Genomic DNA, 25,397 nt, shown 5'->3' with positions numbered 1-25,397 from the left:
GGCAGCATATCAGATGTGCCACTCTGCTGAAAACAACAATAAAGGAGTCACTCAAAACGTACTTGGTAGCATGTTCCAATACAGAAAAACTGAAGACTGGAGAGTGACATGCTCAAGGACCAAAAAAACCAAACTGCTGGCACTGTCACATACTATACCTCTTTGCCTGGCTCCTAAATATAAATACTACTGTTAAATAGGTAGATTGTCACGTTTCATGTAAGTGGTAAAACAGGTCTAGTTTCAAGACAATAAATGGCAACTGGATAGTTTTTATTATTATTTAATAGAGCAGTTCCCCAGCAGACTGCTGCCCAGAGTCATAACCAGACTTTTAAAAAGTATATGTTTAAGATCTGAAAATTTGTCTATTTTTTACAAAATGGAATCCAGGAAATTTGAAAGGCAATACCATACAGGGCTTAGGCGCAGAAGTCAGATGTAATCATTCAAAGCATTCAAGTAGGAATATGGTAATATAAATATCTGAAAAGCATTTCTTACCATAAATGTTCAAAACAAAACATATAACTCATTCCAAACTAAAAATTGAGCTTCATAGCACATATTTCCCTGAACAGAAAAAATATACATAACCTTTCTAGAGGCATGAAAGCTTTTTCCTTGGTTAGTTACATTAGAAGACTTGCCTTTGATTAATTTCCTTCCTTTCCGAATATGAAAAGTATTACAGCGGTCCACTGTTAAAACAGACAACATGTTGCAAATTAATTCGTATAACATGTTCCAACAAAGCCTAGAGTATAAAGGTGTTGAGGTGATACTGAGTTCAGTAGTCATCTCCTCTGCTGACAACTTCTTTGCACGTTGGGCGCAATAATATGGTATGCTCAAACTGTGCAGTATATGAGCCTTTAATGTCGCATAAAGGAGGATAAGGATCCACTATACCCAAGTCACACAGGTTCTTCAGAGCCATTAGATATTTACTTTCTCCCAAACGATCTAGCCATCTGCGGCAGAAGGCGAGAGTGCCAAAGTTTTCATTAATAACATTGAGTAAATGTTTTGCTCTTGGAAGCCTAGAAGAAAGAATGCACTGAATTAACTGCAAGGAAAAAAAAAAGGTACCATCAAGAAAGCATTTAATGCAGAAATAAAAGCCACGTTAAATGTGCAAGTGTTACAAAATTACTGTGATTCTGATGTCTTTTCACATCATCCAAGGTTCTGTTCAAGGAATAAAGTTAAATCTTTATTTTTCCATTGCAAAAATACAGCTGTCAAAAAAACCAAAAAATGCTGCTGTCCTATTAACCCAGCAAAACAAAGGAGAAAAGATGTGAACTCATCTCTACCAACTAGGGATGTAAAATCCCAAGTAATTGGCATGCAGCAGGTGGGGAGTTGCTCCAGCCCCATGGGTTAACCTTAACCAATAAATCTCACCCATTAGGGATGAGGCTTACCAGTTAAACCCATTTTAACATCCCTAGTAGGGATATGAAGGTTTAAGTAACCGTGTAGCCATGACATTTTCAGAGGTTAGATGCAGAGCGGCAGTCAGCTCCCCGGGAGCCAGTGTGCGCAGGGAGCTGGCTTTTAAGCTGGCTATTGGCGCATACCTACTCTACGCGGGGGTCGGGGGACAGGGGCTGTAACTGAGAATGTTAACCGATGAGCTAAAGCTCATTGGTAAACCATATACATGGTTACACTTTCACATCCCCAATCCTACCACCAACCTCCTCTCAATTCTGTCTATACTGGTAAGTTACTGTGCTGAAACTTTCTGGCTCAGGAGAGTGAAAAATCACCCAAGTGCAGCAACTTTCAGTGTAATAACCGTAGGGGTACTCAAGAGAAGTCTGGAAGGGGGGGGGGGAGGGTACATCAACAAGTGAATTTTTGTTTTAAGTTTTACAGCGCTTTATTACTTGTGTACTTTTTACACCCAACATTTTCATTGCCTGCCTGGCTATGATTAAGTTGTTTAAACAAATGTACTGCAATGATAGAAAAAAAATACAGGCAGTCCCCGGGTTACGTACAAGATAGGGACTGTAGATTTGTTCTTAAGTTGAATTTGTACGTAAGTCGGAACTGGCGTCCCGATTCAGCCGCTGCTGAAACTGACCAGCGGCTGACTACAGGAAGCAGCGGCTGACTTGGAGACGCCTGGGGCAGAGCAGCTGAGGTGATGCCGGGTTGGTCCAGTAGCACCGAGGAGCGGCACTGCGGGACCAACCCGGCAGCGCCCCACCTGCTCTACCACAGGCGTCCGCGAGAAAAGCCTGGTCTGCTGGGGAGGGGCACGCACTAGCTGCGCCGCCCCCCCCACCCCCCAGCAGACCAGGGAGACGCAGAGACGCTTTTCTCACCCCGGAGGACGCGGGCGGCGGGACCGCAGCACGTCTGGGCGGTCCCGCCGCCCACGTCCTCCGGGGCGAGAAAAGCCCCGTTCGTAAGTACGGATCCGACATAAGTCAGATCCACATAACTCGGGGACTGCCTGTAGTTTGTCTGAAAACTGTAGGTACTGGGGGTACTTAGAATTTTTTTTTTTTTAGAAGCAGGTACTTTATTAAAAAAAAAAAAAAGGCTGAGAAACACTAAGCTAGACAGACTCTCAGTGCTGGGAGCTATGCCCCTCATGGAGGTGTTTTACTAAAGCATACACTGCAACTACATTGTTACACTAAAAGCAGAGCAGTGCTTTAATGCTGCAAGTATAGACAAAGCCAGAGTAAGATGAGGAGGATAACTCAAAACATAGTTAGGCTCATTTAAATACCAATCAAATTAAACATAAAGTTGGGTTTTTTCCCCCCAAGAAAGGGACAGTCATTCAACTGGCAACAGAACTATTCACTCTGTAAACACTGCGTATTCTAAATCTATCATCCTGAAGTTTCTAAACTAATTTGAGATTAAGCTTTCACATTGATAAATATCACTTTTACAAGTGAAAGTTAAATAATTTGTAACTTCGGTAACAAATGTACCAAATACAATCTGTTTTTTTAGGACAGCTGAAAAGTGTACAACTCCAAAATGTAAGTGTTTACAGTACTGAGTGCTTCCTTTTGCACCTTAATTAATACAAAAAAGCATCTAATGCATTTTCAGGACTTAACGAACGGCAGTGAAAGCCGCTTGCCAGCCCCACACTGTGCATGCACAAGACCCGCATTGCGCATGCACGCACCGCAAATGAACGGGGCGCCCGGCTGAAATCTACTCGCCACGGGCAAGTAGATTCAATACTTTGTCGAGCCCTGTACATTTTACATACACACATGCCCTTATTTCTAACACAACAGGAAACAGTGTTGTGTAAGCTAGTGCACCACACTGTTACTTGCTATGTATCTTACTCTATGTTTCAAAAATACTTATTTGTAATGTAATGCAATACCAGTGAAATCTTAAATTTAGACTAAATTAGTGGGGCACTTCATTTTACATCAATGCACTGTTCTGAGGAGTTAATTTTTAAATATGCAAGCATTCCATCATCCTCAGCAGACGATACTAACAGTTTAAATAGGTCTGCTTCAAAAAAGACATTTGTTTGTGCTACTGAACCATAAGTGTCAGAAGTTCAACGAAGGAAACAAGAAAAGCATCCTGAGAAGAGAAGGGGACGTTATGAAGTTATAAATATATTCCTATTATAACATACATAATGAGAAAATAGACAACATTTAGACAGCATCACCTTATCTGATTTTTTTTTGGCTATTTTCAAGCTCTGAAGTTAGAACTGTGTCAACCTGTGTGTGCAAACAGTCTTGTATACACACACATGCATATTACAGTACAGTTCACATAAGAGCATCATGTATATTAGTCTTTTCATGTCCCCTGAAAGACCCAATATGAATTAAGAGGCAAGGCTGGAGTACAGCAAAAATGAAAAAAGTTACAATTTCCTCTAGTGCGGTAACAATAGCTTCAAAACCAGATCTAACCTTATTGGCACGTGCCCAACATCAAAATTTTTCATATAATGAGAACATTCCATGTCATCATGAACAACACCCTTTCCTGTGCTACCAAAGGTTTCTATAGCATATATTTCACCTTCCTAAAAGAAAAGAAAAAAAAAAAGACAAGTAAATACTATGCAAGAACATGAAAAGTAGATCAGTAGTCAAATGTTAAAATTTCTTGTATATAATTAACAGTTTAAGTATAGCAGAAAATGAAAATCATGCCGGTGTATCTTACACAGCACCCTCAAAACTGAAATATTTCAAGTAAACTAGGTTTCAATAACACTGACGTTATGCTGGTCATGGAAATATTCCTTACTCCTTTTCTGCAGGAGTCATCTGTAGGGGTAAGATGATAAATTCTTGGCCTCTTACACTATTAACAAAAGTCACTATGGATAACAATTGCAATGAGAACATGTCATGACTGACCTAAGTCATTTCTCACAGGCCACTCAACATCTGTCAAGTGATAGTAAGTTACTTGATTACATACTGATCATGACTGAATGAGAAGCATGAACCAAGAAATAAAATTAAAGGCTTCTTATCCCATTACCAATCTTTTAAACAAGCCCCTGCTTTCTGATCCTGTTATTCTATTTAAAATTCAGTGCAAATCAAAACTGCAACTGAATGCACTTGGCACCTATTGCTTCTGTGCTTGTAATAGCTTTCTTTTTCTCCTTAAAAATGCTTAAAACCCAGCTTTCATTTATTAAACCTAGCTGACAACTTATCTTTGTTCACAGATTACAAACATGTCTAATTGGTTTATATCCGTCAAAATTAGACTGCAGGATTTATAAAGAAACACGTCTAGCTCTGTTTGTAAAGCATCATGAACAGCTATGATCCTACAAAAATAATTCCCATGAAAAATTCACTGAAAGGATTCATTTAATAAATACATACAGTTAAATGGCCAATAAGAACAAAACTTGTTAACAGTTATGGTTTCCAACCTCAGCAGACATAATATTAACACTCAACTTATTTAACATAAAGGAGCTATTTTTGCATAGTCACAACCCAGTGCAATGGCATCTTCTGAAATTCTGATATGGAATACAAATCTTCATCCTCACAACAAATAGGGTTTTATTAAGCTCAACTCAGTGACCACTAATGCATACAGTAACTCTTCTTAGTTGTTGAAATGTGTATTAGAAGGGACCAAGTGTTGTCTCTCTTATCCTCTACATACACTCCAAAAATAACTTTACACCCCAGAATCATGATTCCACTACAAACTGGACAATCTATATGTGATTCACCCCTCTGAATGAACTTCCGAAATCCAAACTTCCACTTTTTTTTTTAAGTTCATCCTCAAACTTAAGAATTCCTGGCTCTTGTTCTCTTCCTGAAAACATCAATATTTGAACAGTATTATTCAAAATTTTAACTAACATAAATATGTTTTAGTACAAGCCCCAGCACTTTAATTTCAGGAAAATAACTGGTAGCTGAAATAGTAGAGGAAAACAGTCCATGAGCCATGAAGATGAAATACTAAGCCCCAAAATAATGTTTATTATTTCATAGAAATAGCACTATGTATAGCAAGGTCAATTTCCTACCATTATCTTCAATGTAGTCACAAATACTATAATGCAGGAAATAATTTGCCTTATGGTGACATATTTAGAAAACATTAAATGAAAAAGTTAAGTATTTAAGAACCCTCGGTTTACCTCCATTCTTGTTGCTTCTCCTCCTTTCACAATGGGCACAGTTTTTCCAGCATGTATCCTATATGGCCCAATTGAATGTCCATTCAAATTGCGAATTGGTTTCACTATTACAGAAAACAAAGCAAAATATCAATAATTAGGAAAATCACTAATGTTTAATCCTTCGATACCAATGATTATATTACCCTACACCTATAGCACTGGAAACAATTCAAAGATCTACACTTACTGTAGAGGAAACAACAGAAAATCAATGTTTTCTTATAAAAAAATTCAGGCAGGCAAGATCTTAACTTATAAATATGGAGTAATTACTTTCTTTATTCCTATGTATTTTGCCTACTAGTAATGAAAGGCTATTCTCATTTTTCACCTCAGTAAAGTAAATGCCAGATGTGGTGCTTTTGAATGTGTTTGTTGAGTTGTTGAGTTTAAAGTTTGAAAAGAATAGAGAAGTTCTCATTCATTTAGGGCAAAGTTCCCATAGGTTACAGTTGCGGAAAGTGATCATATGTGTATGTATAATGCAAGTTACTTGCACTGCACGCTTACACCATATCAAACAAACATCACTTCAACAGCAAGGAATAAAGTTAGATTTGTTCAATTACACTCCCAACATAGCTATTTCTACATACTCTAAAAGAGAGAACTTGCCTTGATATGTTTTGCCGTCAATTTCAACCTCATATGACTCCATTACTTCTTGAATGGCTTCACCAACATCACAGAGACGAACATCTATTCCAGCACACTGAATAGAAGAGTTAAACAGAGAAAAAAATTAAATCTATTATGAATGTAGCTTTTATTTAAATTTCAGAACCCAGTAAAATTAATTTTCATAATTAGTGTACCTTTATTCCTGTATTAGTGGCATCCTTTACTGCCTGTAACAGTCTATCATATTTTGGATTGAATGTAACAGTAAAAGCACAGTCAATAATACGACCTGAAATCAGAAGAAATTAGGTTGGTACGATGTTTGCATCCAACAAAATAATCCAATAATATAAATTTTATAAATCATAAGGAAAAATTCACCGCTAATATGTGTTCCAAAGTCTATTTTGCAAATATCATCATACTGCAACACTGTAGGATCTCCAGCATTGGGAGTGTAGTGGGCTGCACAATTATTCAGAGAACACCCAGTGGGAAATGCAAGACCTGCATTTAAACCATTTTCTTTTATCAATTTGCGTGAGCAGTCTTCGAGTTTTTCACTAGGAAAAAGAAAGATAACTTCCATTAAAAATCACAATGTACTAAAAAAGTTTTTAAAGCACTTGTTTACAAATGTGAGAATATATCAAAGAAAATCATTAGCCTAAATGTTGAATTTCAGTCTTAATTGTAACAGCTTCCTCTTACCATAACTTAAATCAAGGTCAGGGTTTGACTCTGCCAAGACAATAGGATGTCCCTAGAATGCGACTGTCTCAGAAAATGGAAAGGGAGGGGTCTGCTAGCAGAGACAGTTATACTGTATAATGACCACAGGGGGGCAGCAAGAGGCCAAAGATGGACACCAGGACAGCTATAACCTCAAGGAGTAGCAGGGGCAGAGAAAGGGACAGCTATCTACTATATATTTGAGCGAGTTTGTTTGTGGGTTTGTCTGTCCTCCAGTCAGGTGACGTACCCCTCCCCCTGCCAGCTGCAGCACCCATGGACAGGCGCTTTACAACTGGCTCCAAACTGCTGAGGTGACAGAGCGCTGGGATTGTCCTCTCTCCCAAGGGCAGCCTGCATACTGAACCCTTTATTCCTAAGCTCATCCCAGAGCAATGATTTGAATAAAGAAAAACAAAAATCATTTCAGTTAAGGACCCAACCAATGCATGGTAAATCTTCTAGTGAAAGGAATAAATGGGGATATTGAGGGGGAAAAAAATCAAAAAGTACCTTGAACTAACAGCTTTCAAAATACAGTCAATTAAGAGTCTGATATTTTGAACCACCACCACCACCAAAAGTAGTTATTTTAATAGTGTCTTCCAAGGCAATGTCTTTATCCTTACCAAATTTCTATCATTGTCATTCCAGGTTTGATCCAGCTCATAACATATTTCCTCACTTGTCTGTGTGCCTCAGCAGCCTCCCGGAAATCATTCCAAATCTCTTCACTAGCTTGATCTAATGCTTTCTTTTCTTCACTTGTAGTTCTCCAAACAGCAGTTCGCCTTTAAAGTAAACATGATGTACAAATGTTAAAATTGAAACCACTACCACCAGTCCTTCATACAGCATTTATTAAAACTCTTTTGCACAGTTCTTACACAGTCACTAATTAATCCTCAGTGACCCTTTGGGGTATATATAAAAGATATGTATTTTTTGTTTTAAAAACTACAGGAGACCCATAAAAAAAACACAACTCTAAATACCTAACAATTAATTTAGAGTAACAATCCTAAATAATCATCCAGCAGCGAAAAATAATCATATACAAATAATGAATTAACTCAGCCAGACACAATAAATCAAATCCCATTTATCGCCCAGAAGTTCATGTTATTCCCCCCCCCAAAAAAAAAAAAAAAAACCATGGAAGAAAAGGTTTTTGCATCATCTTTCAGACTGACAGGTCCGAAGCCATTTAGGGCTTTATACTTCATGATCAACCGTGATATCTTCACTTGCTTCTTTATTTAAATTGGATTTAAAAAAAATACTACGTTTCTCATTTAAAAATAATAGTTACAATTAAATCACATCACAAATATTCTACACCTACAGTCTCATAACAATGAATTAATGTTTCTAGTCTGTCCAGTCTAACTACCAGCTCTTGCTTCTTGATATTTTAGGACTTTCAATTTTGGTTTCTTAGCAGACTAACAAGTAACATGTGCAAAGAAAGACACAAGCTGGATAGGATTGTTTTTGTTCTGTGCTTATGTGGTGGTGGATTGTTTTAAAGTCAAAGCAACAATATTAAAAAATGACAGAGGCAGCATGAGCGTAGAAAGACACAATGGAGTGGACTGGAAAGAAAATGGAAGACATTATTCAGCACACACACAACATCCTATATTCCCCCACACTTCTGCCACAGAAAAACTGTCATGGTTTCTGGACATAAGAGACCCCCTTTCTGGGAATATTTTGAAGAAATTTGTTCTCTTGCTAAAAAAGGAAAACATGCGATGTGTAAGCAGCTCAAACCGGTTGAGTGTGTCTAGATGGCTTGAACAATATGGCTATTTGGTCAATTGAGCGTGTCTAGTTCACTATAGCAGTAGTCACTATAATGGCTATTGCTTCAGTATTAGTTGGACACCATGGCCTTAGACTACAAGCTCTCTGGGAAAGTGACTTCTAGACTCTACTATAATACAAACAATACGTATTAAGCCATATAAATCTGTTATACAATGTGCAAGTGACAGGTCAAGATACAGTTAATGTTGCCAACAAAGCATAGTGAGAAGTGCTCCAAATCTGAAACACTGTAAAGGCCATGTAAATGGTCTGAATATTTAGTTAGCTATGAAATTCTTCCTTACAAGAATGCCCATGCAATCAAACAGGGCAGATACATATTTTTTAAGACGTTACATGTTTAAGCCGTTAATTTAAATTATTAGGTTTTTCAATTAAAAATCTACTTATTTTTGCTACCAGTCCTTCAGCAATTTAAGACTTGTAAAATGGGAACAAAGTAAATGTAAACGCTCTCAACATGTTTGGATGTAACAGTTTTTCTTCTATTTAAAAGGGTCATCTGTGTTGAAAAAACAAGCCTGGAACCTCATTACCATAATTACTATAAGAACACTGCAAACACAAAATTGATAAAGCAAACAACCTAGCAAACACCACCATCTTCTGATGTATTGAATCTTTTGCAAATCAGGAATGTTCCAATGCTTCTGCCAGGCTCTATTTCCCCATAAAAGTTTGAAGCTTAACTTTGAAGTCAATGGGATTTGTGCTCCTAAGTACTTTAGGCACAGCTGAGAACTCTCTCTCACATGAACACCAGCAGACACCTGCCTTACAACTCTTAGTAATCTTTGTTAATGTACTGATTAGCCTTTCATTGTTAACAATGATGCAATTTTGGTTTGAAGTGATGAAGCCTCAGATACTAAGACAATAGTAGTAAAAATACAATTTTAGTTCCTAAATTCTACAAACATTTTTTCGCACACCTAACTTTAAGCACAGTCTCATTGAAGTAACTGGATTATTCATGAGAGTAAAGTCACATATCTGCTTGTATGTTTTTTCAGAATCAGGGCTTTCATTTTCAGTATTTTGGTTTTTATTTTAGGGATGTAAGCGACTAATCGACTCTCCGATAAGTAAAAGCTTATCAGATAGTCGACACACTAGTCGACTAGTCACTTTCCCCCCTTGCTGCCTCTATCAGAAAGAGGCAGCATGGAGTGTGGGGAAGAGTGCTGGGGGGAGCGGCTTAAAAGCCGGTTCCCACCAGCTCCGTGGGAGGGAGCAGCCACCTTTGAAATGTACCCCTTTGAAAAGCCCCCCACTGGGGCTCTTGTACATTTCAAAGGCAGAATGCCACGCAGCATTTCCGCCTTTGAAATGCAGCAACAGCTGGGCAGGCTCCTGCTACATTTCAAAGCGGAATTACCCTTATCAACTAATCAAATAATCAATGGAAATTCCATCTACTATTCAATTAGCTAATTAATCTAATTTTAATATCCCTATTTTATTTATAACAATTTTATAAAATTAAGATACCTTATGAGCAGTGATATTTATAGAAACATATTTATAAAATTTAATTCGTTTATTTGAATCTTAAATTGCAGTCACAAATTTTCAAATTAGTTTTATAAAGCCTCAACCCAATATACACTGTTCCAGCCTGAACTGAAATTAATGTGTGTGTATGTGTGTGAAATTTCAGAGAAATGACCTTAAAGTCTATGAGTAAATGCATTTTGGCATCTTTTCCTGAAATGAGGTGAAAATAATGTATTTAAGGATACTGGAAAAGCTCTTTTCAAGACTCAACTTAGTTATTTCAAATACAAGTGCCTTGAAAGTAAAAACAAAAGTCTTCACACAGAACTAATTTGAAGCCAAGTTTAAAACAAAGCCAGCATTAAGTCAATCAAAAAAATCAATTTTCTGGTAGATTCTCTCCCTTTAATAAATCAAAACAAGTTAATTGAGTTGTTACTCTCCACATACAAAGACATACATTCTGGGTCACTAAGAAAATCCAGTCCAAAAGTAAATTGAGTAAGTATCTAACATCAAGAGTTAAGAATAAAAGTGCAACCATCACACCATCAAAGATTCACAGCCTCCTTTAAAAATCATATTTTCATCTGAAAATTCTATACCTACATTAGAGAATATTCTGGGTTTTTTCAGTTTGTTTTATGCATTCGGCAGCACTACATTCAGTCGGTTTCACTATTTTGCTAATATTCAGTTGCATATCTCATTGCATGCAGTAATATGAGGGCATCACTCCTATGCACTCCTCATCCCAAACTGTCCAAGAGTGTTAACAGCAACAATACATTGAAGTGCCAACAAGTAGGTACATAGGCAGCACACTTATTCAATGGCACTTATGGTTCTCTTTACATGAAGACAATGCAAAGAGAACCACATCAATGAGAACAGTTTTGGGAGAGTGTGGCTGGGGGAAGAGGAGGGAGAGCCAGCAGCCGTGCACTCTGGGATGTAGCTTGCTTTTCATCCCGTTCCCCAGACTATCAGTGAATGAGGGGAAAGTACTTGCATGTAGCGCATGCCTCTCACATCTAGTCTGGGGAACAGGATGAAAAGCAAGCCGCATCCTGGAGCGCACAGCTGCTGCCTCCCTACCTTCCTGAAACTCCACCATTGATCAACAATAGGACAAAAAGTACCGTATAAAAATATTTTTTAAATTCTATATATGCTCTTAAATAGACCTGCATCAGCTAAACAAATTATTGTTATTAATTAATTAGAACACATTCAAGTTGACAGTATTTCTTTAAACAACATATTACAGGCAGTCCCCGACTTACGCGGATCCGACTTACGTCGGATCCGCACTTACGAACGGAGCTTTCTCGCCCCGGAAGTCGGGGCGAGAACGCCCCGTTCGTAAGCTGCTCCGGTGCCCCTGGTCTGCTGGAGACCGTCTCCAGCAGACCAGGGGCACCGGGCGGGTTCCTGCGATTCTGAGGCTTTGCCAGAGCAAAGCCTCGGAAGCGCGGGAACCGCTGCTGCTGCCGCATGAGACCCGGTGCCTGTGGTCTGCTGGGGACGGTCCCCAGCAGACCACAGGCACCGGGACCCAAGCGGCAGCAGCGGGCAGGTTCCTGCGCTTCTGAGGCTTTGCCAGAGCAAAGCCTCAGAAGCGCGGGAACCCCGGCTGCTGCCGCATGAGACCCGGTGCCTGTGGTCTGCTGGGGACCGTCCCCAGCAGACCACAGGCACCAGGACCCAAGCGGCAGCAGCGGGCAGGTTCCCGCGCTTCTGAGGCTTTGCCAGAGCAAAGCCTCAGAAGTGCGGGAACCCCCGCTGCTGCCGCATGAGACCCGGTGCCTGTGGTCTGCTGGGGACGGTCCCCAGCAGACCACAGGCACCCGGACTGAAGCCGCAGCCGCGGGGGGGTCCCGCGCCTCTGAGGCTTTGCCAGAGCAAAGCCTCAGAGGCGCGGGGAACCGCCGCTGCTGCCGCTTCAGTCAAAGCGGCAGCAGCGGCGGTTCCCCGCGCCTCTGAGGCTTTGCTCTGGCAAAGCCTCAGAGGCGCGGGACCCCCCCGTGGCTGCGGCTTCAGTCCGGGTGCCTGTGGTCTGCTGGGGACCGTCCCCAGCAGACCACAGGCATCCAGACTGGAGCGGCAGCAGCGGCGGTTCCCCGCGCCTCTGAGGCTTTGCTCTGGCAAAGCCTCAGAGGCGCGGGACCCCCCGCGGCTGCGGCTTCAGTCCGGGTGCCTGTGGTCTGCTGGGGACGGTCCCCAGCAGACCACAGGCACCCTGACTGAAGCCGCAGCCGCGGGGGGTCCCGCGCCTCAGAGGCTTTGCCAGAGCAAAGCCTCAGAGGCGCGGCACCCCGCTGCGGCTCTGCTCCCCGTGTCCCTGGTCTGCTGGGGGGGGGGGGGGCGCAGCTAGAGTGCTCCCCCCCCCCCAGCAGACCAGGCTTTTGTTTTGGACTCTGGGGCAGAGCAGCTGGGGCGCTGCCGATTGGTCCTGCAGCGCCCGTGGGCACTACTGGACCAACCCGGCAGCACCCCAGCTGCTCTGCCCCAGGTCCTGATTCAGCCGCTGCTGGTCAGTTTCAGGACGTCTGGGGCAGAGCAGATGGGGTGCTGCTGGGTTGGTCCAGTAGCACCCCAGCTGCTCTGCCCCAGGCGTCCCCAAGTCAGCTTCTGCTGAAACTGACCAGCGCTGACTACAGGAAGCCCGAGGCAGAGTTGCTCTGCCCCGGGCTTCCTGGAATCAGCTGCTGATCAGTTTCAGCAGCAGCTGACTTGGGGACGCCTGGGGTTCTTAAGTTGATTCTGTATGTAAGTCAGAACTGGCGGTCACAGTTTCTGCAGTGTCTGAATCTGGACGCCAGTTCCGACTTACATACAGATTCAACTTAAGAACAAACCTACAGTCCCTATCTTGTACGTAACCCGGGGACTGCCTGTACAGTACTGCCACAATATGGGATATACTCCTGCTCCTAGGGAAATCAAAGGAAAAAACCTCACTGACTTCAGTGGAAGCACAACTGATGATGATGAAGAAATAATCTTGCTTCATCAGGTATAAAATTAAAATAATTATCTGTTATGGAAAATGTTCTGACATGTACTTTAGCCACTTCAAAGCAGATTTAACTTAGAGCTAATCACTTAAACCAAAAACGACAGATCAGCACTTGGGATTTTAGAATAGCTAAATAAAAAATAGGAATGCAATTCAAGAGTAGACTTGCTGAAAACAAACTATGCAAAGGAACTAGGGATGTTAAAAAATATATTTTAAAAAATGTGTAACCGCTGAATTTTTGTAATGGTTTTTACATGCAGGGGGCCAGGCAAGAACACCGGTCCTGCCTGCCCCTGCTTTCACCTATCCTCCCCAATGTCTCTGATAGAGAGGCAGCATCGTGGGGGGGGCAGGTGGCTGCACAGGAGCCTGCTCCCCCAGTGTACTGACTCCTGCTTGACCCCCCCCATACACACACACACACCTCTGCCTGCAGCCTGTCTATCAGAGGCAGTAGCATGGAGGTGGTAGGGCAGGTGGCTCTACAGGAACCGGTGTTCATGGGGAGCCGGATCCCACCTGCCCCCCCTTCAGCGGGTCCCTTATCCGGTCTTCCTAATGCAGGAGCCAGGTCCATCCATGGGGCAGCTTGCTCCCCAGGGGAATACCCTATCCCCTAAGAGACTCCAGAACCCACCCCACCTGTCTACCTTAAGCCTGCCTTCCTAATGCGGGAGCCAGGTCCATCTCTGGGGCAGCCTACGTGGGAGGCAAGGAGGACGGCAGGCAACTCTGGGGGTGCCAGCATGCACAGAGAGCCAGCTTAAAAGTCAGCTTCTCATGTGTACCAGCTCCCGCCTGTCCCCCAATCCTGCTGCCTCTCTATCAAAAGCAACAGCGTGAGGGGGGGAGGGGGTGGCATCTTCCCAGGAGCTAATGAGCTTTTAAGCCAGTTCTTCCCAGCATCTGCCTACCCCCGCCCTGCACTGCTGCCTCTGCACGGGCACCAGCTCCTGCCTCCCAGTTGACAGCACTTCATAAAAGAAAACAAATATTTCTCTCCCAAATCCTTCAGTTACAGTAATCTTAGGCATACTTGTAACATTAGCAAGCACAAAAATTAGTGAGATTTTTAAATTTCCATGCTATTTAAGAGATACTTCTAGAGATGTAAGGACTATTTTATAAACAATGTCTTCAACAAATTATATCTCTTTTTCTTTCAGTTAACGTGTGAGACGATCACCTCAGTCTCTAGCATTACTTCTGCTACCTAGAGTAGACATTTTTGTTTTCATAAAGAGGAGATGGGCCTGACAAAGTATAAACACTGATACACTAGACACTCTTTCCATCAATCTTACACCTTAAGAAAAGTCTACTCCTAAGAAAGTCTGATGATAGCAAGAAAGACTGTAAAAATCGATTTTATTTGCATTTAAGTCATTACTATGCTCCACAGTTAACATCCTATTAAGAGGATCAAGAGAAGTTCATGCAGTCAAGTGCTACTGCAGTTATTTTAATGTATATAGGGATTCCAGAAGAAAGCAAGCTACATAAACATTTGAGTAAAATAAAAACCAAGCCCAATAAAGCTGTGAGGGAAAACATTTTTGATCTGATGACTTGTGAAAGAACTGGTTAGATGATCCAGTAAAGAGGCATTACCGTCAACTTTGCTCACAATCTGCATTAAGGGTTAGGCAAGCAAAGCTACTGGAAAATTAAGTCTTTCATTGCACATCAAAACTTAGCTGGTTTTTAGACTTTAAAAAAACAAACATAACATTTACCCATCTTGTGTTGGTGGATATTCACATTCTTCTCCTTTTGGAAATATGCTACTGGGAAATAGATCACATATTGGAATAGAAGGTGGATCTGTCTGCACCTTAGCTGTTGAGTAAAAATTATAAGAAATTTTATACTGCAATTGTAAGTTATCATTAACGGCAAGAAAAGCAAAAACAGCAAAGCACATTTAAGAGCCTTCTGCCAGAATTTGAGCATATCCATAGAACACCATGTGCTATGAAGCCCTCTAGTCACCTAACCTGGCCAAACTGATACATTCAGAGGCACCAGAGAGAACTTTCAGGCTATCTGGGCCAAGAATCTACCTTGCGCCACCCTCCACCCCAAATATTTGTAATTGGAAAGCCATAATATATTAGGATTAGTTTAAGAATAAGAAAACTCCATTTATTACTACTATAATTGGTACCTACGTCCTTTCTTTTTTTTCTTTTTCTTCTTTTTCTTCCCTGTTGCCCCATCTCCTTCACCCTCTCCATCTGTAAAAGAAACATGTTTATATATTATATACACATCGAAACACACAAAGAATCAAATGTAGGACAAAAGTTATCATGGCACCTTACTGAGAAACTACCCAAAGGTAAGATGCTTTAAATAACATCTGGAAAACACATACCTCAATTTTATTCAGCTTATGAGTCTACCTGTATTGGACATCTGAGTTCACAACTTCTGCACAGCAACAAAAAAAATCAAGTTTTATACACACTACAGTATGTGTGAAAGTTTAACACCTGACTTTACTTAAACGTGTACAGCTCTTTTAAACTATGCCATGGGGAAATAGAAGAATCTGAGTTTTGAACAAGATACAACTCTATCTGGGACTAAAGCTGCTTCTATCTCAGCTGCATTGAATCTGATGTTCAGATTTATTACAGGTCCCCAAATTCACAGTTTCAACAAATTTTGAAGAAAGCTGAAGAGGCAAGAGAGACAGCTAGAAGCAGTTACCAACAGTTGCAGATTCTTTCCCATCACCAGATTCAGATATAGAAAGAAACTTACACTAGCAGCAGCAGTGCTTTCAGACCTCTAAATAGTTCCTTTATGTTGGTTGTATATGTCTGAAGTTAATCAATTAAAAAAAGGAAGCCTTTGAGGAATGTGTTAGAAATAGACCACTTTTCATCCCAAATCCTATAATCTCAGTGGAACTAACATGAAGTCTCTGGGGAGTAATGGTTAGAAAAAAAATCATATTAAACAAGACTGCTAATAAAAAATGACCACAACTTTAGAGAACTTTTAATTTATTTTACCAGTAAAAGAAAAAAGGAAAAGACAAACAGATGACAGCACTCATGAAGGTCAACGTGGCGCGCACCACATAAGCAGCGCATACGATATAAAGGATAGGTATCACGGGAATGAGACCCGTATTTATGGGACTCCATCCTACAACTTTTCAAAGCTTGAAGAGAGAGGAGCATATGGCATCAACACAGCAAAAAAGCAGCCTGCTTGTGATTATAGCAGTTTGACTCTGTCCAATAATATTTGCTTAAGAAGATGTGGCTACATCTAATAAAGTTTACTTACTCCATATGTGCAAGGATTATATAACATTGTTCAACTGTTTAGCTGATGCGCTGATTACTCTGCACATCTAATATCTGTCTAAACCATCTATATCCAAAACACTACCTACGCTAACCCTCCTGTTTTAGTTATAAACATTGATTCCAGAAGTTCTCAATGTCTTCTAATATAAAGTGTTCCTATTTTTTATATATTTACTCAGAGCTGTGTATTTGCTCACTCATAAAAATGGCAGGTGATTAGTTACAAAAAATTGGAGTCACTAGATCTCAATGCCATTCAAATGACTTATGATGGTCAATGTCATCTGAGTTAAGTAGATTGGTGATTTTTAAACTGCTACGGTCCTGCAGTGGGTGCAAATTTTAGTACTTAATTAAAACCTAGTCCATAAAAGAAAGTCCACTTTCAGACGTAAGTATCTCATTTTACAATCTTTATGGATACCTTGTAGATATAAACGTCTTGTTTCTACTTTTTAATCTGACTTTTTAATCTGTCCTGCCAAGCTCTCAATCAAAAATGTATTTAGCATTAAGGCAGTCACTCTCTCCTAATAGCCTGTATTCGTTTCTTTCAAGCACAACTGTGCCACACGGATCTTGACCTTGGCCTGTGCTTAATCTATTAACGCTGAACCAGAAAAAGTAGAAGTCTTGGCGTACAGTTCACTAATTCACAGAGTGAGGGTATCTTCCAGGTCTCTATGCTAACCACTGCAGACGCTGGCAAAATTCAAGACATCGGTAGCTGTTGTTAATTTGCCTTGATCTTATTATATGCCACTCGAAAGAGAATCTGCCAAGTAGCAAGCCAAACTAACTAGGCTTATGCTGCCATGTCTTTGAAAATCACTAAGGGTATGTTTACACTAGCCCCCTAATTTGAACTAGGGAGGCTAATGAAAGCGACTGAAATTGCAAATGAAGCGCGGGATTTAAATATCCCGCACTTCATTAGCATGTTCCCAGCCAGTCGCCATTTTGGAAACTGACTAGCCCGGAATAACTGCCCACATCTACACATGGCAGAGAAGCGCGATTCCAAGATAAACCCCTCAGTTCCAATTAACAGTTAAACCTCATTCCAGACTAGTCAGTTTCCAAAATGACAACCGGCTGGGAACATTCTAATGAAGCACAGGATATTTAAATCCTGCGCTTCATTTGCAATTTCAATCGTCCCCATTAGCCTCCCTAGTTCGAACTAGAGGGCTATGTAGGCGTACCCTAATTCTCTTTTCCGTTCCAGGTTGCTTACCTGGTAACAAAGAGAAATATTTCACAAGCACCCTAAACATTAACAAGGAATTGAAACAAGCCCTTATATGCCATGACCATATTTGAAATGCAGCTCTTTACTTAGGAACAAAATAACCATACTTTTCATTATTTGAGATGAACTATACTGCCAGCCCAATTCCAAAATGTAGCAGAACCACAATGAACTTTCTTTCAGTGCAATCGTTAGTGTTTCCCAGTTGGGGAGATGGCCGAAGTACTGTTTTTTAAAAAGCAAACCACAGGAGCAGATTTCAGGGGCAGCCTGTATGCCATTTCCCACAATTATACAGATTTCAAGTGGCATGAAGAGAATGGGCCAGGCAAAAAATACCAAAGGCAAACAAAACATTAAAAATTCTGATATTTAACTTGTGTATATTATGAATGAATTGTATAGATATGAGAGAAAGCATTATTTCAGTGAGAAAACAACTTTAAATTTAAAACAATTTTTTACACTGTAAAAAAGTGAGGAAGAACGGCTCTTGCACAAAAGGGGGGTTTTGTGCAAAAAGGTGCTGACTACACAGCGCTTTTTTGCGCAAAAACCTCTTGCACATAAGAGAAAGGAAGAGGAAATGCAAATGAGAGCGTGACATATGCAAATTAGCACTCCATTTGCATTTGCTCTTCCACAAGAGAATGGTAGTTTACATATAGCGTATTAGTCTCACTGAGTTCTGACTCCACAGCAATCATAGTAGAAATGTATGTATTACATTAAGATTAATATCCTTTTGCCCCATCCCCTGCAGTAAGCCATCAGAAATCCAGTTTATCAGAACACAGTATTATGGGCAGCAATTAAAATGGATTTGGATGCTGTACACACATTCAGAATCAATGGTTATTATCTAGTGATATAGGCACCTATGTTTTTTTTCTTTTTTCTACTGAAATACTTTCGGATACTAACATCTAATTTAATATGTGTGAAATCTAAAGCTCCAGAGGTGGTTTGCCAAGAGATTAATTTAAAGATGATCACTTTATTAAATGTTAACTCAGCAGACAGGTGCTAAATCAGTGATAGGCAACCTAGGCTTGTAAGCAGGCTGCATGAATGGCCCTTCTTCATTTCAATGGATCACAAGATTGTTATTACCAAGAGATTCTCCCAAGATAGGGGAGTTTTGCTAACAGCACTTGTGTTTCTAGAATTTGTAGGGTATACCAACTGAACTGCAGCAGTGCTTTGACTGGTTGCAGATGCAGCGTATGGCACAGTCAGTCAACATTGAGTGCAATCGGCACATACCTCACTTCACGTGCCCTTACATTACAAGTGTCACTTTAACAACACCAGAATGAAACAAAACTACATAAACGAAAACCAGCAGAATATGGCAACCCTGCATGAGCAACAGTAAACAAAATGCTACAGAGGCTACATGCATCTGACGAAGTGGGTCTTTGCCCACGAAAGCTTATGCTCCTACACTTCAGTTAGTCTATAAGGTGCCACAGGACTCCTCGTCGCAGTAAACAAAATGTTTCCCAGGCCACACAGTGAGCCCACAGGCTATAGGTTGTCCACCACTGTGCTAAATACATGGTTTTATTATGGAGAAATATTAATTTACAGAGCAGGTCAGTGTATGTTTGGTTTTCAATCATGCAACATGTATAACAAAATGTGTTTAAATTCAGATTAGAAACTAAAAATGATACACAAACTATTGTTTTGAAACCATATTGGCAGCAATATACTTCAGGTTTTTGTTTGTATTGCAATGTTTCATATTTGTTTAGTTGGGTTTCAGTGAAAGAACTAGCATTACAGGCAGAATTTTCTTCAGTGACTAGAAACATTTTATAATAGTGTATTATTATTTATTATAGTGTATTATTAAAAGTGTAATAGTATAATTGTGTATTATTATTTATTACAGCATTCCCCTTAGTCTCTTCTTCCAGTATTTCCATGTACTAAGAGAGCTCCTTTGTGGCATAAATCCATGAGGGTAAAAAACAACTACAACTTTTGTGATCAGCTGTACAATGTGTCTGTCTGAAATTTAACTTCTTGCTCAAGTCACATAATGCTGCTTGATAATGAATGAAACTTATAACCCTCAGTTAGCAAATGGTTGAACATGAAGAAAATACGCTGCAAATACAGTGGCATCTTGCATGAAAAAAATTTAAGTGGAAAAACTAGAAAACTGTAGAAAGTGCTCCTCAATTTCGAGCACTTAATAACTTTCATTTTAAACATTAGAAAAACATTGTTACACTTGCCTTCTTCATCCTCATCTTTTTCCTTCTCCTCCAGTGTTTGTTTATCCAACTGTTTTGCTATATCATCAAGAGCACCCTCTAAGTCTCTTTCTGTTTCTTGTTGTCCTGTTTGCAAAATAAGGTATTGTTTAAAAAAATAAAATAGCACTTAAATTTGATATAAAAACCTAAAATAATTATCTAAATATTTTTACAAGCTTCATGAGGATATCAGATTTCTCACCTTTTCTAAAGAACTAAACATGTCAAAACAACTGTTAGATACAGCCTCTGTCTGTGGGAAGTTTAGCCCCCGTGTGGACAGGGGCTGTCACAAACAGAGGATGCTTTATGGCAGCTTCCCCTGCCCCCCCCCCCTCATGCTTTTACCTCAGAGAGGCAGCAGCATGCAGGGGGGCAGCACCACCTTGGAGCTCATGCTGGAAGGAACCAACTTTTAAGGCAGTTCCCCCTAGCACCAGCTCTTGCCTGCCCACTCCAGCTGCCTAAGTAAGAGGCAGCAATGGGGGGCAGACGAGTCCGCAGAGCCAGCAAATGCAAGAAGCCCGCTTGAAAGATGGCTGCAGACTGCCCCCCTCAACCTCCGCTCTGCAGCCTCTCTATCAGAGGCAGCAGTGAGTGGTGGAGACGGCAGGCAGATCTACTGTGATGGAGAGGCAGCAGTGGGGTAGGGAAGCATGTGTAGTTGACAAGATTAACTGATAAGCCCAGACTTATTGGTTAATTGTGTACTCAAATACACACTGACATCCCTAATTAAATTGATTCCTTACACTATCTGCACAAACTTAGATCTCCTATCTACCATATTTGGGAGGTTAGCAGGAATAGGTTCCCTTCTGTGGGATAAACGTTTAAGGCAACAAAATGATCCTCTTTTATCTCTGGCCAGAGAAGTGGATATTGTGGCTACAAAGCAGCAGCCCCAATCTCCCCACCAACTGTCCCTGAAACAGACTGGGAGCTGAAACCAACGGATTTTTCTCACTCACAAACGCATGAGCAAGAACAGTCCCTCGGTGCCCTTCCCGTCAGTGATCCTCGGGACCTCACATCACCTGCCTCAAAGGGAAGCCACGGGAGGCCGGGGGGGGGGGGGGGGGGGGAGGTTGGACAATAGCAACGCCACAAAGATACCAGCCAATTACAGTGTCCGTCTCATCGGAGCCCACGGCTGACAGATTCCCCCTCCCAGGGGCGGCCACAGTGACAGGCCCAGCTGCCAAGTCAGGACGAGACTTGCTCGGGACACCACAGCGACCGCCCCTCCCCCCCTCGGCCACTTCACACGCGCCCGCCCAAGCGGCTGCAACCGCCCCGTGACACGCCGCCCGCGCGGAGCTGCTCCCCCGCCCCCCCGCGTGCAGCGTCCCCGGGCCCCGCTCCGGGCCCTACCCGCCGGCGCGGGTTTGCTCTTCTTCTTTTTCCGCCGCTTCTTCTTGGCGCCTTCCTCGGCGCCCAGCCCCGCCGCGCCGCCCTCCGCCTCCTCGGGGTCCAGCAGCTCCCCATTCAGGTGCGGCTCCGCCTGCTCCGCGCCCGCCATCTTGCCGCGGCCCGAGAGAGACGGCGGAGAGGCCCCGCTCCCCCACGCCCCCAGCGCGGCACCACTCGCTGGTGAGCGCGGGGCATGTCGGGAAGGCTGGAGGAGCGCGGGCCGCCAGGGAGGGGTACGAGATGCGCGCTCCAGGCGGAGCGAGCCGGGCAGAGCCGCGTGCGCGTGCGCGCTGCCTGTGAGTGGCGTGGGGCGTCTGCGCCTGACGCCTCTGTCCAGACACAGCTGGGGGGTGGGAGAAGGGTCCTGTGCGCGGCCGCCTGTCCAGCTGTGGCTGGGGGCGCCCTCCCCTGGCCGTCTCCGGCGCCCTGATTTTAGCCCCCGCCCCTACCTGGCGGTAGAGGCGGGTTGAAATGTTTTTAAATGGGAGCTAAAGACAATTTGACCTTTCCCTTCCCCGCCCCTTGTCTGACCAGTCCCGCTGCCCTTTTTCACTTGTGGTGTCTTTCTTCAGTCATATTTCAAATGGGGTCACCTTGTCTAAGCCACCACTGCAAAAACAAACACAAAGCCACCATATTCCCCCCTCTCCTTTCTATGGCTGACATAACATTTAGACAAAAACCAAGATCTGGACCCATCTTTTCAAGGCCCCTGCACTTACAGCAACGGTTTGGCTGATACCAGATTTAGTCAGAGAATTGGCTGCTGTTTGGCGGGAATCAATGAATGATTGATGTTGAAGACCAGGACTTTAACAGGGTTCAAAAAAGAACTGGTTAAATTCATGGAGGTTAGGTCCATGAAGCAGCGTAGAAGCCAATCACGTGGAGGCCATTGTATATTCACCTATAACCCACACACCTGAGTGTGGTTCCCTGGCCCACTTAGACCACTTACAGAAAGACTGAGCTTGCTCGATGGCCTTAGCTGAGCAGCTGCTGGTTTTTAGCTTAAGATCCAGAGGCTCATGCACTAAGCTCCTGAGGTCCCAGGTTCAGTTCTGCCTGTCATCACACATCTGCAAGACTTTTGAAGGGCTAGAACAGGAAACATATTATAAATAGAGCCCTATCAATTTCACAGTCCATTTTGCTCTATTTCACTGTCATGGGATTTTTAAAATGGTAAATTTCATTATTTTAGCTATTTAAATCTGAAATGTCAAGGTGTTGTAATTGTAGGAATCCTGACCCCCCAAAAGGTGTTATGGGAAGACCACAAGGTTATTGCAGGAGTGGATGTGGTACTGCTACACTTACTTCTACACTGCTGCTTCTGCTGCTGCTCGAGGTGGTGTTGCCTTCAGAGCTGAATGGCTGAAGAGGAGCAGCTGCTGGCCAGGAGCCCAGCTCTGAAGAAGGCAGAGCTGCCACCAGCTGCAGTGCAGCAATAAGTATGTCATGGTATGCAAGTTGCCATTCTAAGGCAAAAAAAATCAAAAAAAGACTCTAACAAGAAACTGCTGAGCTGGAGTTTATGAGCAAATTTGACACCCTGAAAAAAGGTGTAAATAGAAACATGGAGTGGCTCTCACATTACAACAGGTAATTTCTTTTTCAGGTACTCTCACTTTCTCATCACTGTTGGAGAATCCCATTCCTGGATTCTTTCACTTTTTCCTCTTTTCTTTTCAAGCATGTGAGGAAGTGACTTATATCTCACGAAAGCTCATGCCTCAATGCCCTACTAAAGTTGTTAGTCTTTAAAGTGCCTACAGAGTCCTTGTTGTTTTTGCTCAAACAAACTAACTTGGTTATCTCTCTGAAACATGGTATGGTATTGTCATCCTTCTGTGCTGCTACCAGTAAAGCTGGGCCCTGAGTTAGCAGACTCCACTCTCTAGCTGCCTACCTCTGAAGGCAGCAGCTTAGAAATAAGGATGGCGTGGTATGGCATTACCACCCATACCTTTGCTTTGCTACTGGTGGGGTGCTGCCTTCAGAGCTGGATGCCTGTCCAACAGTACTGCTCTCTGGTCACTCTTTGAAGGCAGTGCAAAAGTTAGAGTAATAATGCTGATCCCCCTAAAATAACATTGTGACCCCCTTGTAACTCTCTTTTAGGTCAGGACCCCCAATTTGAGAAACACCAGTCTTCTCCATGAAAAATGTATAGTACAGGGTAAAAGCATATAAAAAAAGATTGCACAATCCATGACATTTTTTGTGTACATGAACTTATAGGAGCTAGATTATAAATATAGGAGCAGTTCTTCCTCAAAGGAACAATTGTTACGAATAAGTTATAATACTTATAGAGATATGGTTGGTGAGGTAATATTTTTATCAGACTAACCTCACCCACTTTGTCTCTCTAATATCCCCAGACTGACATAGCTACAACTACACTGCATACAACAATTATAACACTTAGAGTGGTTATGCATTTTATAGCTTCAGAATACTGAACAAACTAATTAACCCACTCTGATGGTTCCTGAGGTACCTAAGACAGTAAGTCACCTTTTTATCCCCTGCCTCCACCAAGAGAAAATCTCACCTGGGGCAGATGGGTGTTAGCTCCCTGACACCATCAGCTTGTGTCAGCCACTCAAGCACTCTGTTTGCACCTATGGTTGCCTTGCAAGTTAACAAGAGGTGCACTCCAGTTCCTGAGTCCCCTTGAACTGTTCCCCTGTGATATCCAGCTCATGACACTGGCTATCCCAAGGAAACCAGAGCCTCTACTCCTAAAGAAACAGTGTACCCCAGTGCAACCAACACACCTAGCATGCTTCACTGTCCCATATAGTGGCACTAGACCACTTACAGCAAGATATAAGAACAAGTGAGCGCTATAGCCTAAGCTGAGAGTCAGCTGGCTTTATAGATCAAACTGTAGAGGTACCTACACTAAGCTCCACAGGTCCCAGATTCAAATCTGCTTGGTGGATCAAATCTCACCAGTTTACCATCTGAACCTTAAATCACCACTCCTATAAACACACAGCACTTGTGAGCACTTCTAATTAAGAAGGTTTAAGAAAGAAAGGTTCCACTAGAAAAGAGACAGTGATGGAAATAGTTACTATATAAAATTAAACCAGAAGATTTACCCAGCATTGCTTGGGTCCTTCAGGGCAGTGAGTTTGGGGATGCAGGAGTCAGGGCAATGGCTTGGGGATGTGGGTGGTGCAGAAGTCAGAGTTGGAAGGTGAGGAGGGGCTCTGGGCAGACAGCCAGCGACTACTCCCCAGCGTTGGTCTGGAGAAGTGGTGGCCACACTGCCCGGCCAGCAGCTACGCTGAGGATCTCTGGATCTGTCAGGGCAAGCTTGCTTGCTGCTTCCCTATGGTGATTCTGGAGTATAACTATCGCCCATGCTTGCTGTCCCCCTGTGGTCATTTGGGAGTATAACTATCCCTGCTATCACAGCCCACCCTTCCCATTTTATGAGAGAAAATCACATTCCATGCACATCCAATTGTCCTGGAACAATGAAACTCTCACCTTGCTTTAAGTTATGATAAGAGGAATCTGCATATCAAATGTGATGGTCCTCATTCTTATTGTTTAGGAGGAGTTCTTGAACAAACAGACGGATGGACTGACAGATGCACTAACTCTCTCAAATATATAGTAGATAACACATGAACTAGGGTCTCTATTCATAAGCTTAACGGGGTAGCCGAGTTAGTCTGTACAGGATAAACTTTAAAAACAACAAATG

At 42.2% G+C, this 25,397-nt stretch overlaps 1 protein-coding gene across 1 annotated transcript; it reads right to left on the bottom strand.

Moving 5' to 3' along the window:
- Positions 1–267: 267 nt before the first annotated feature.
- On the bottom strand, positions 268–21,880 carry METAP2 (methionyl aminopeptidase 2). The gene is made up of 11 exons (XM_075933615.1): positions 21,629–21,880; positions 20,234–20,338; positions 15,578–15,643; positions 15,143–15,245; positions 7,681–7,842; positions 6,701–6,882; positions 6,514–6,608; positions 6,314–6,410; positions 5,657–5,760; positions 3,936–4,051; positions 268–1,043 (listed from the first exon to the last, which is right to left on the bottom strand). The coding sequence occupies exons 1-11, from the start codon at positions 21,774–21,776 to the stop codon at positions 791–793; spliced, it is 1,431 nt and encodes a 476-aa protein (XP_075789730.1). The 5' UTR covers positions 21,777–21,880; the 3' UTR covers positions 268–790.
- Between the last annotated feature and the right edge of the window lie 3,517 nt (positions 21,881–25,397).

Source organism: Pelodiscus sinensis, chromosome 1 (assembly GCF_049634645.1).
Source record: "Pelodiscus sinensis isolate JC-2024 chromosome 1, ASM4963464v1, whole genome shotgun sequence".
In the NCBI taxonomy this organism is placed as follows: domain Eukaryota; kingdom Metazoa; phylum Chordata; order Testudines; family Trionychidae; genus Pelodiscus; species Pelodiscus sinensis.
Note: the sequence above shows the minus strand (reverse complement) of the source record. Positions and strands in the feature narration are given on the sequence as shown.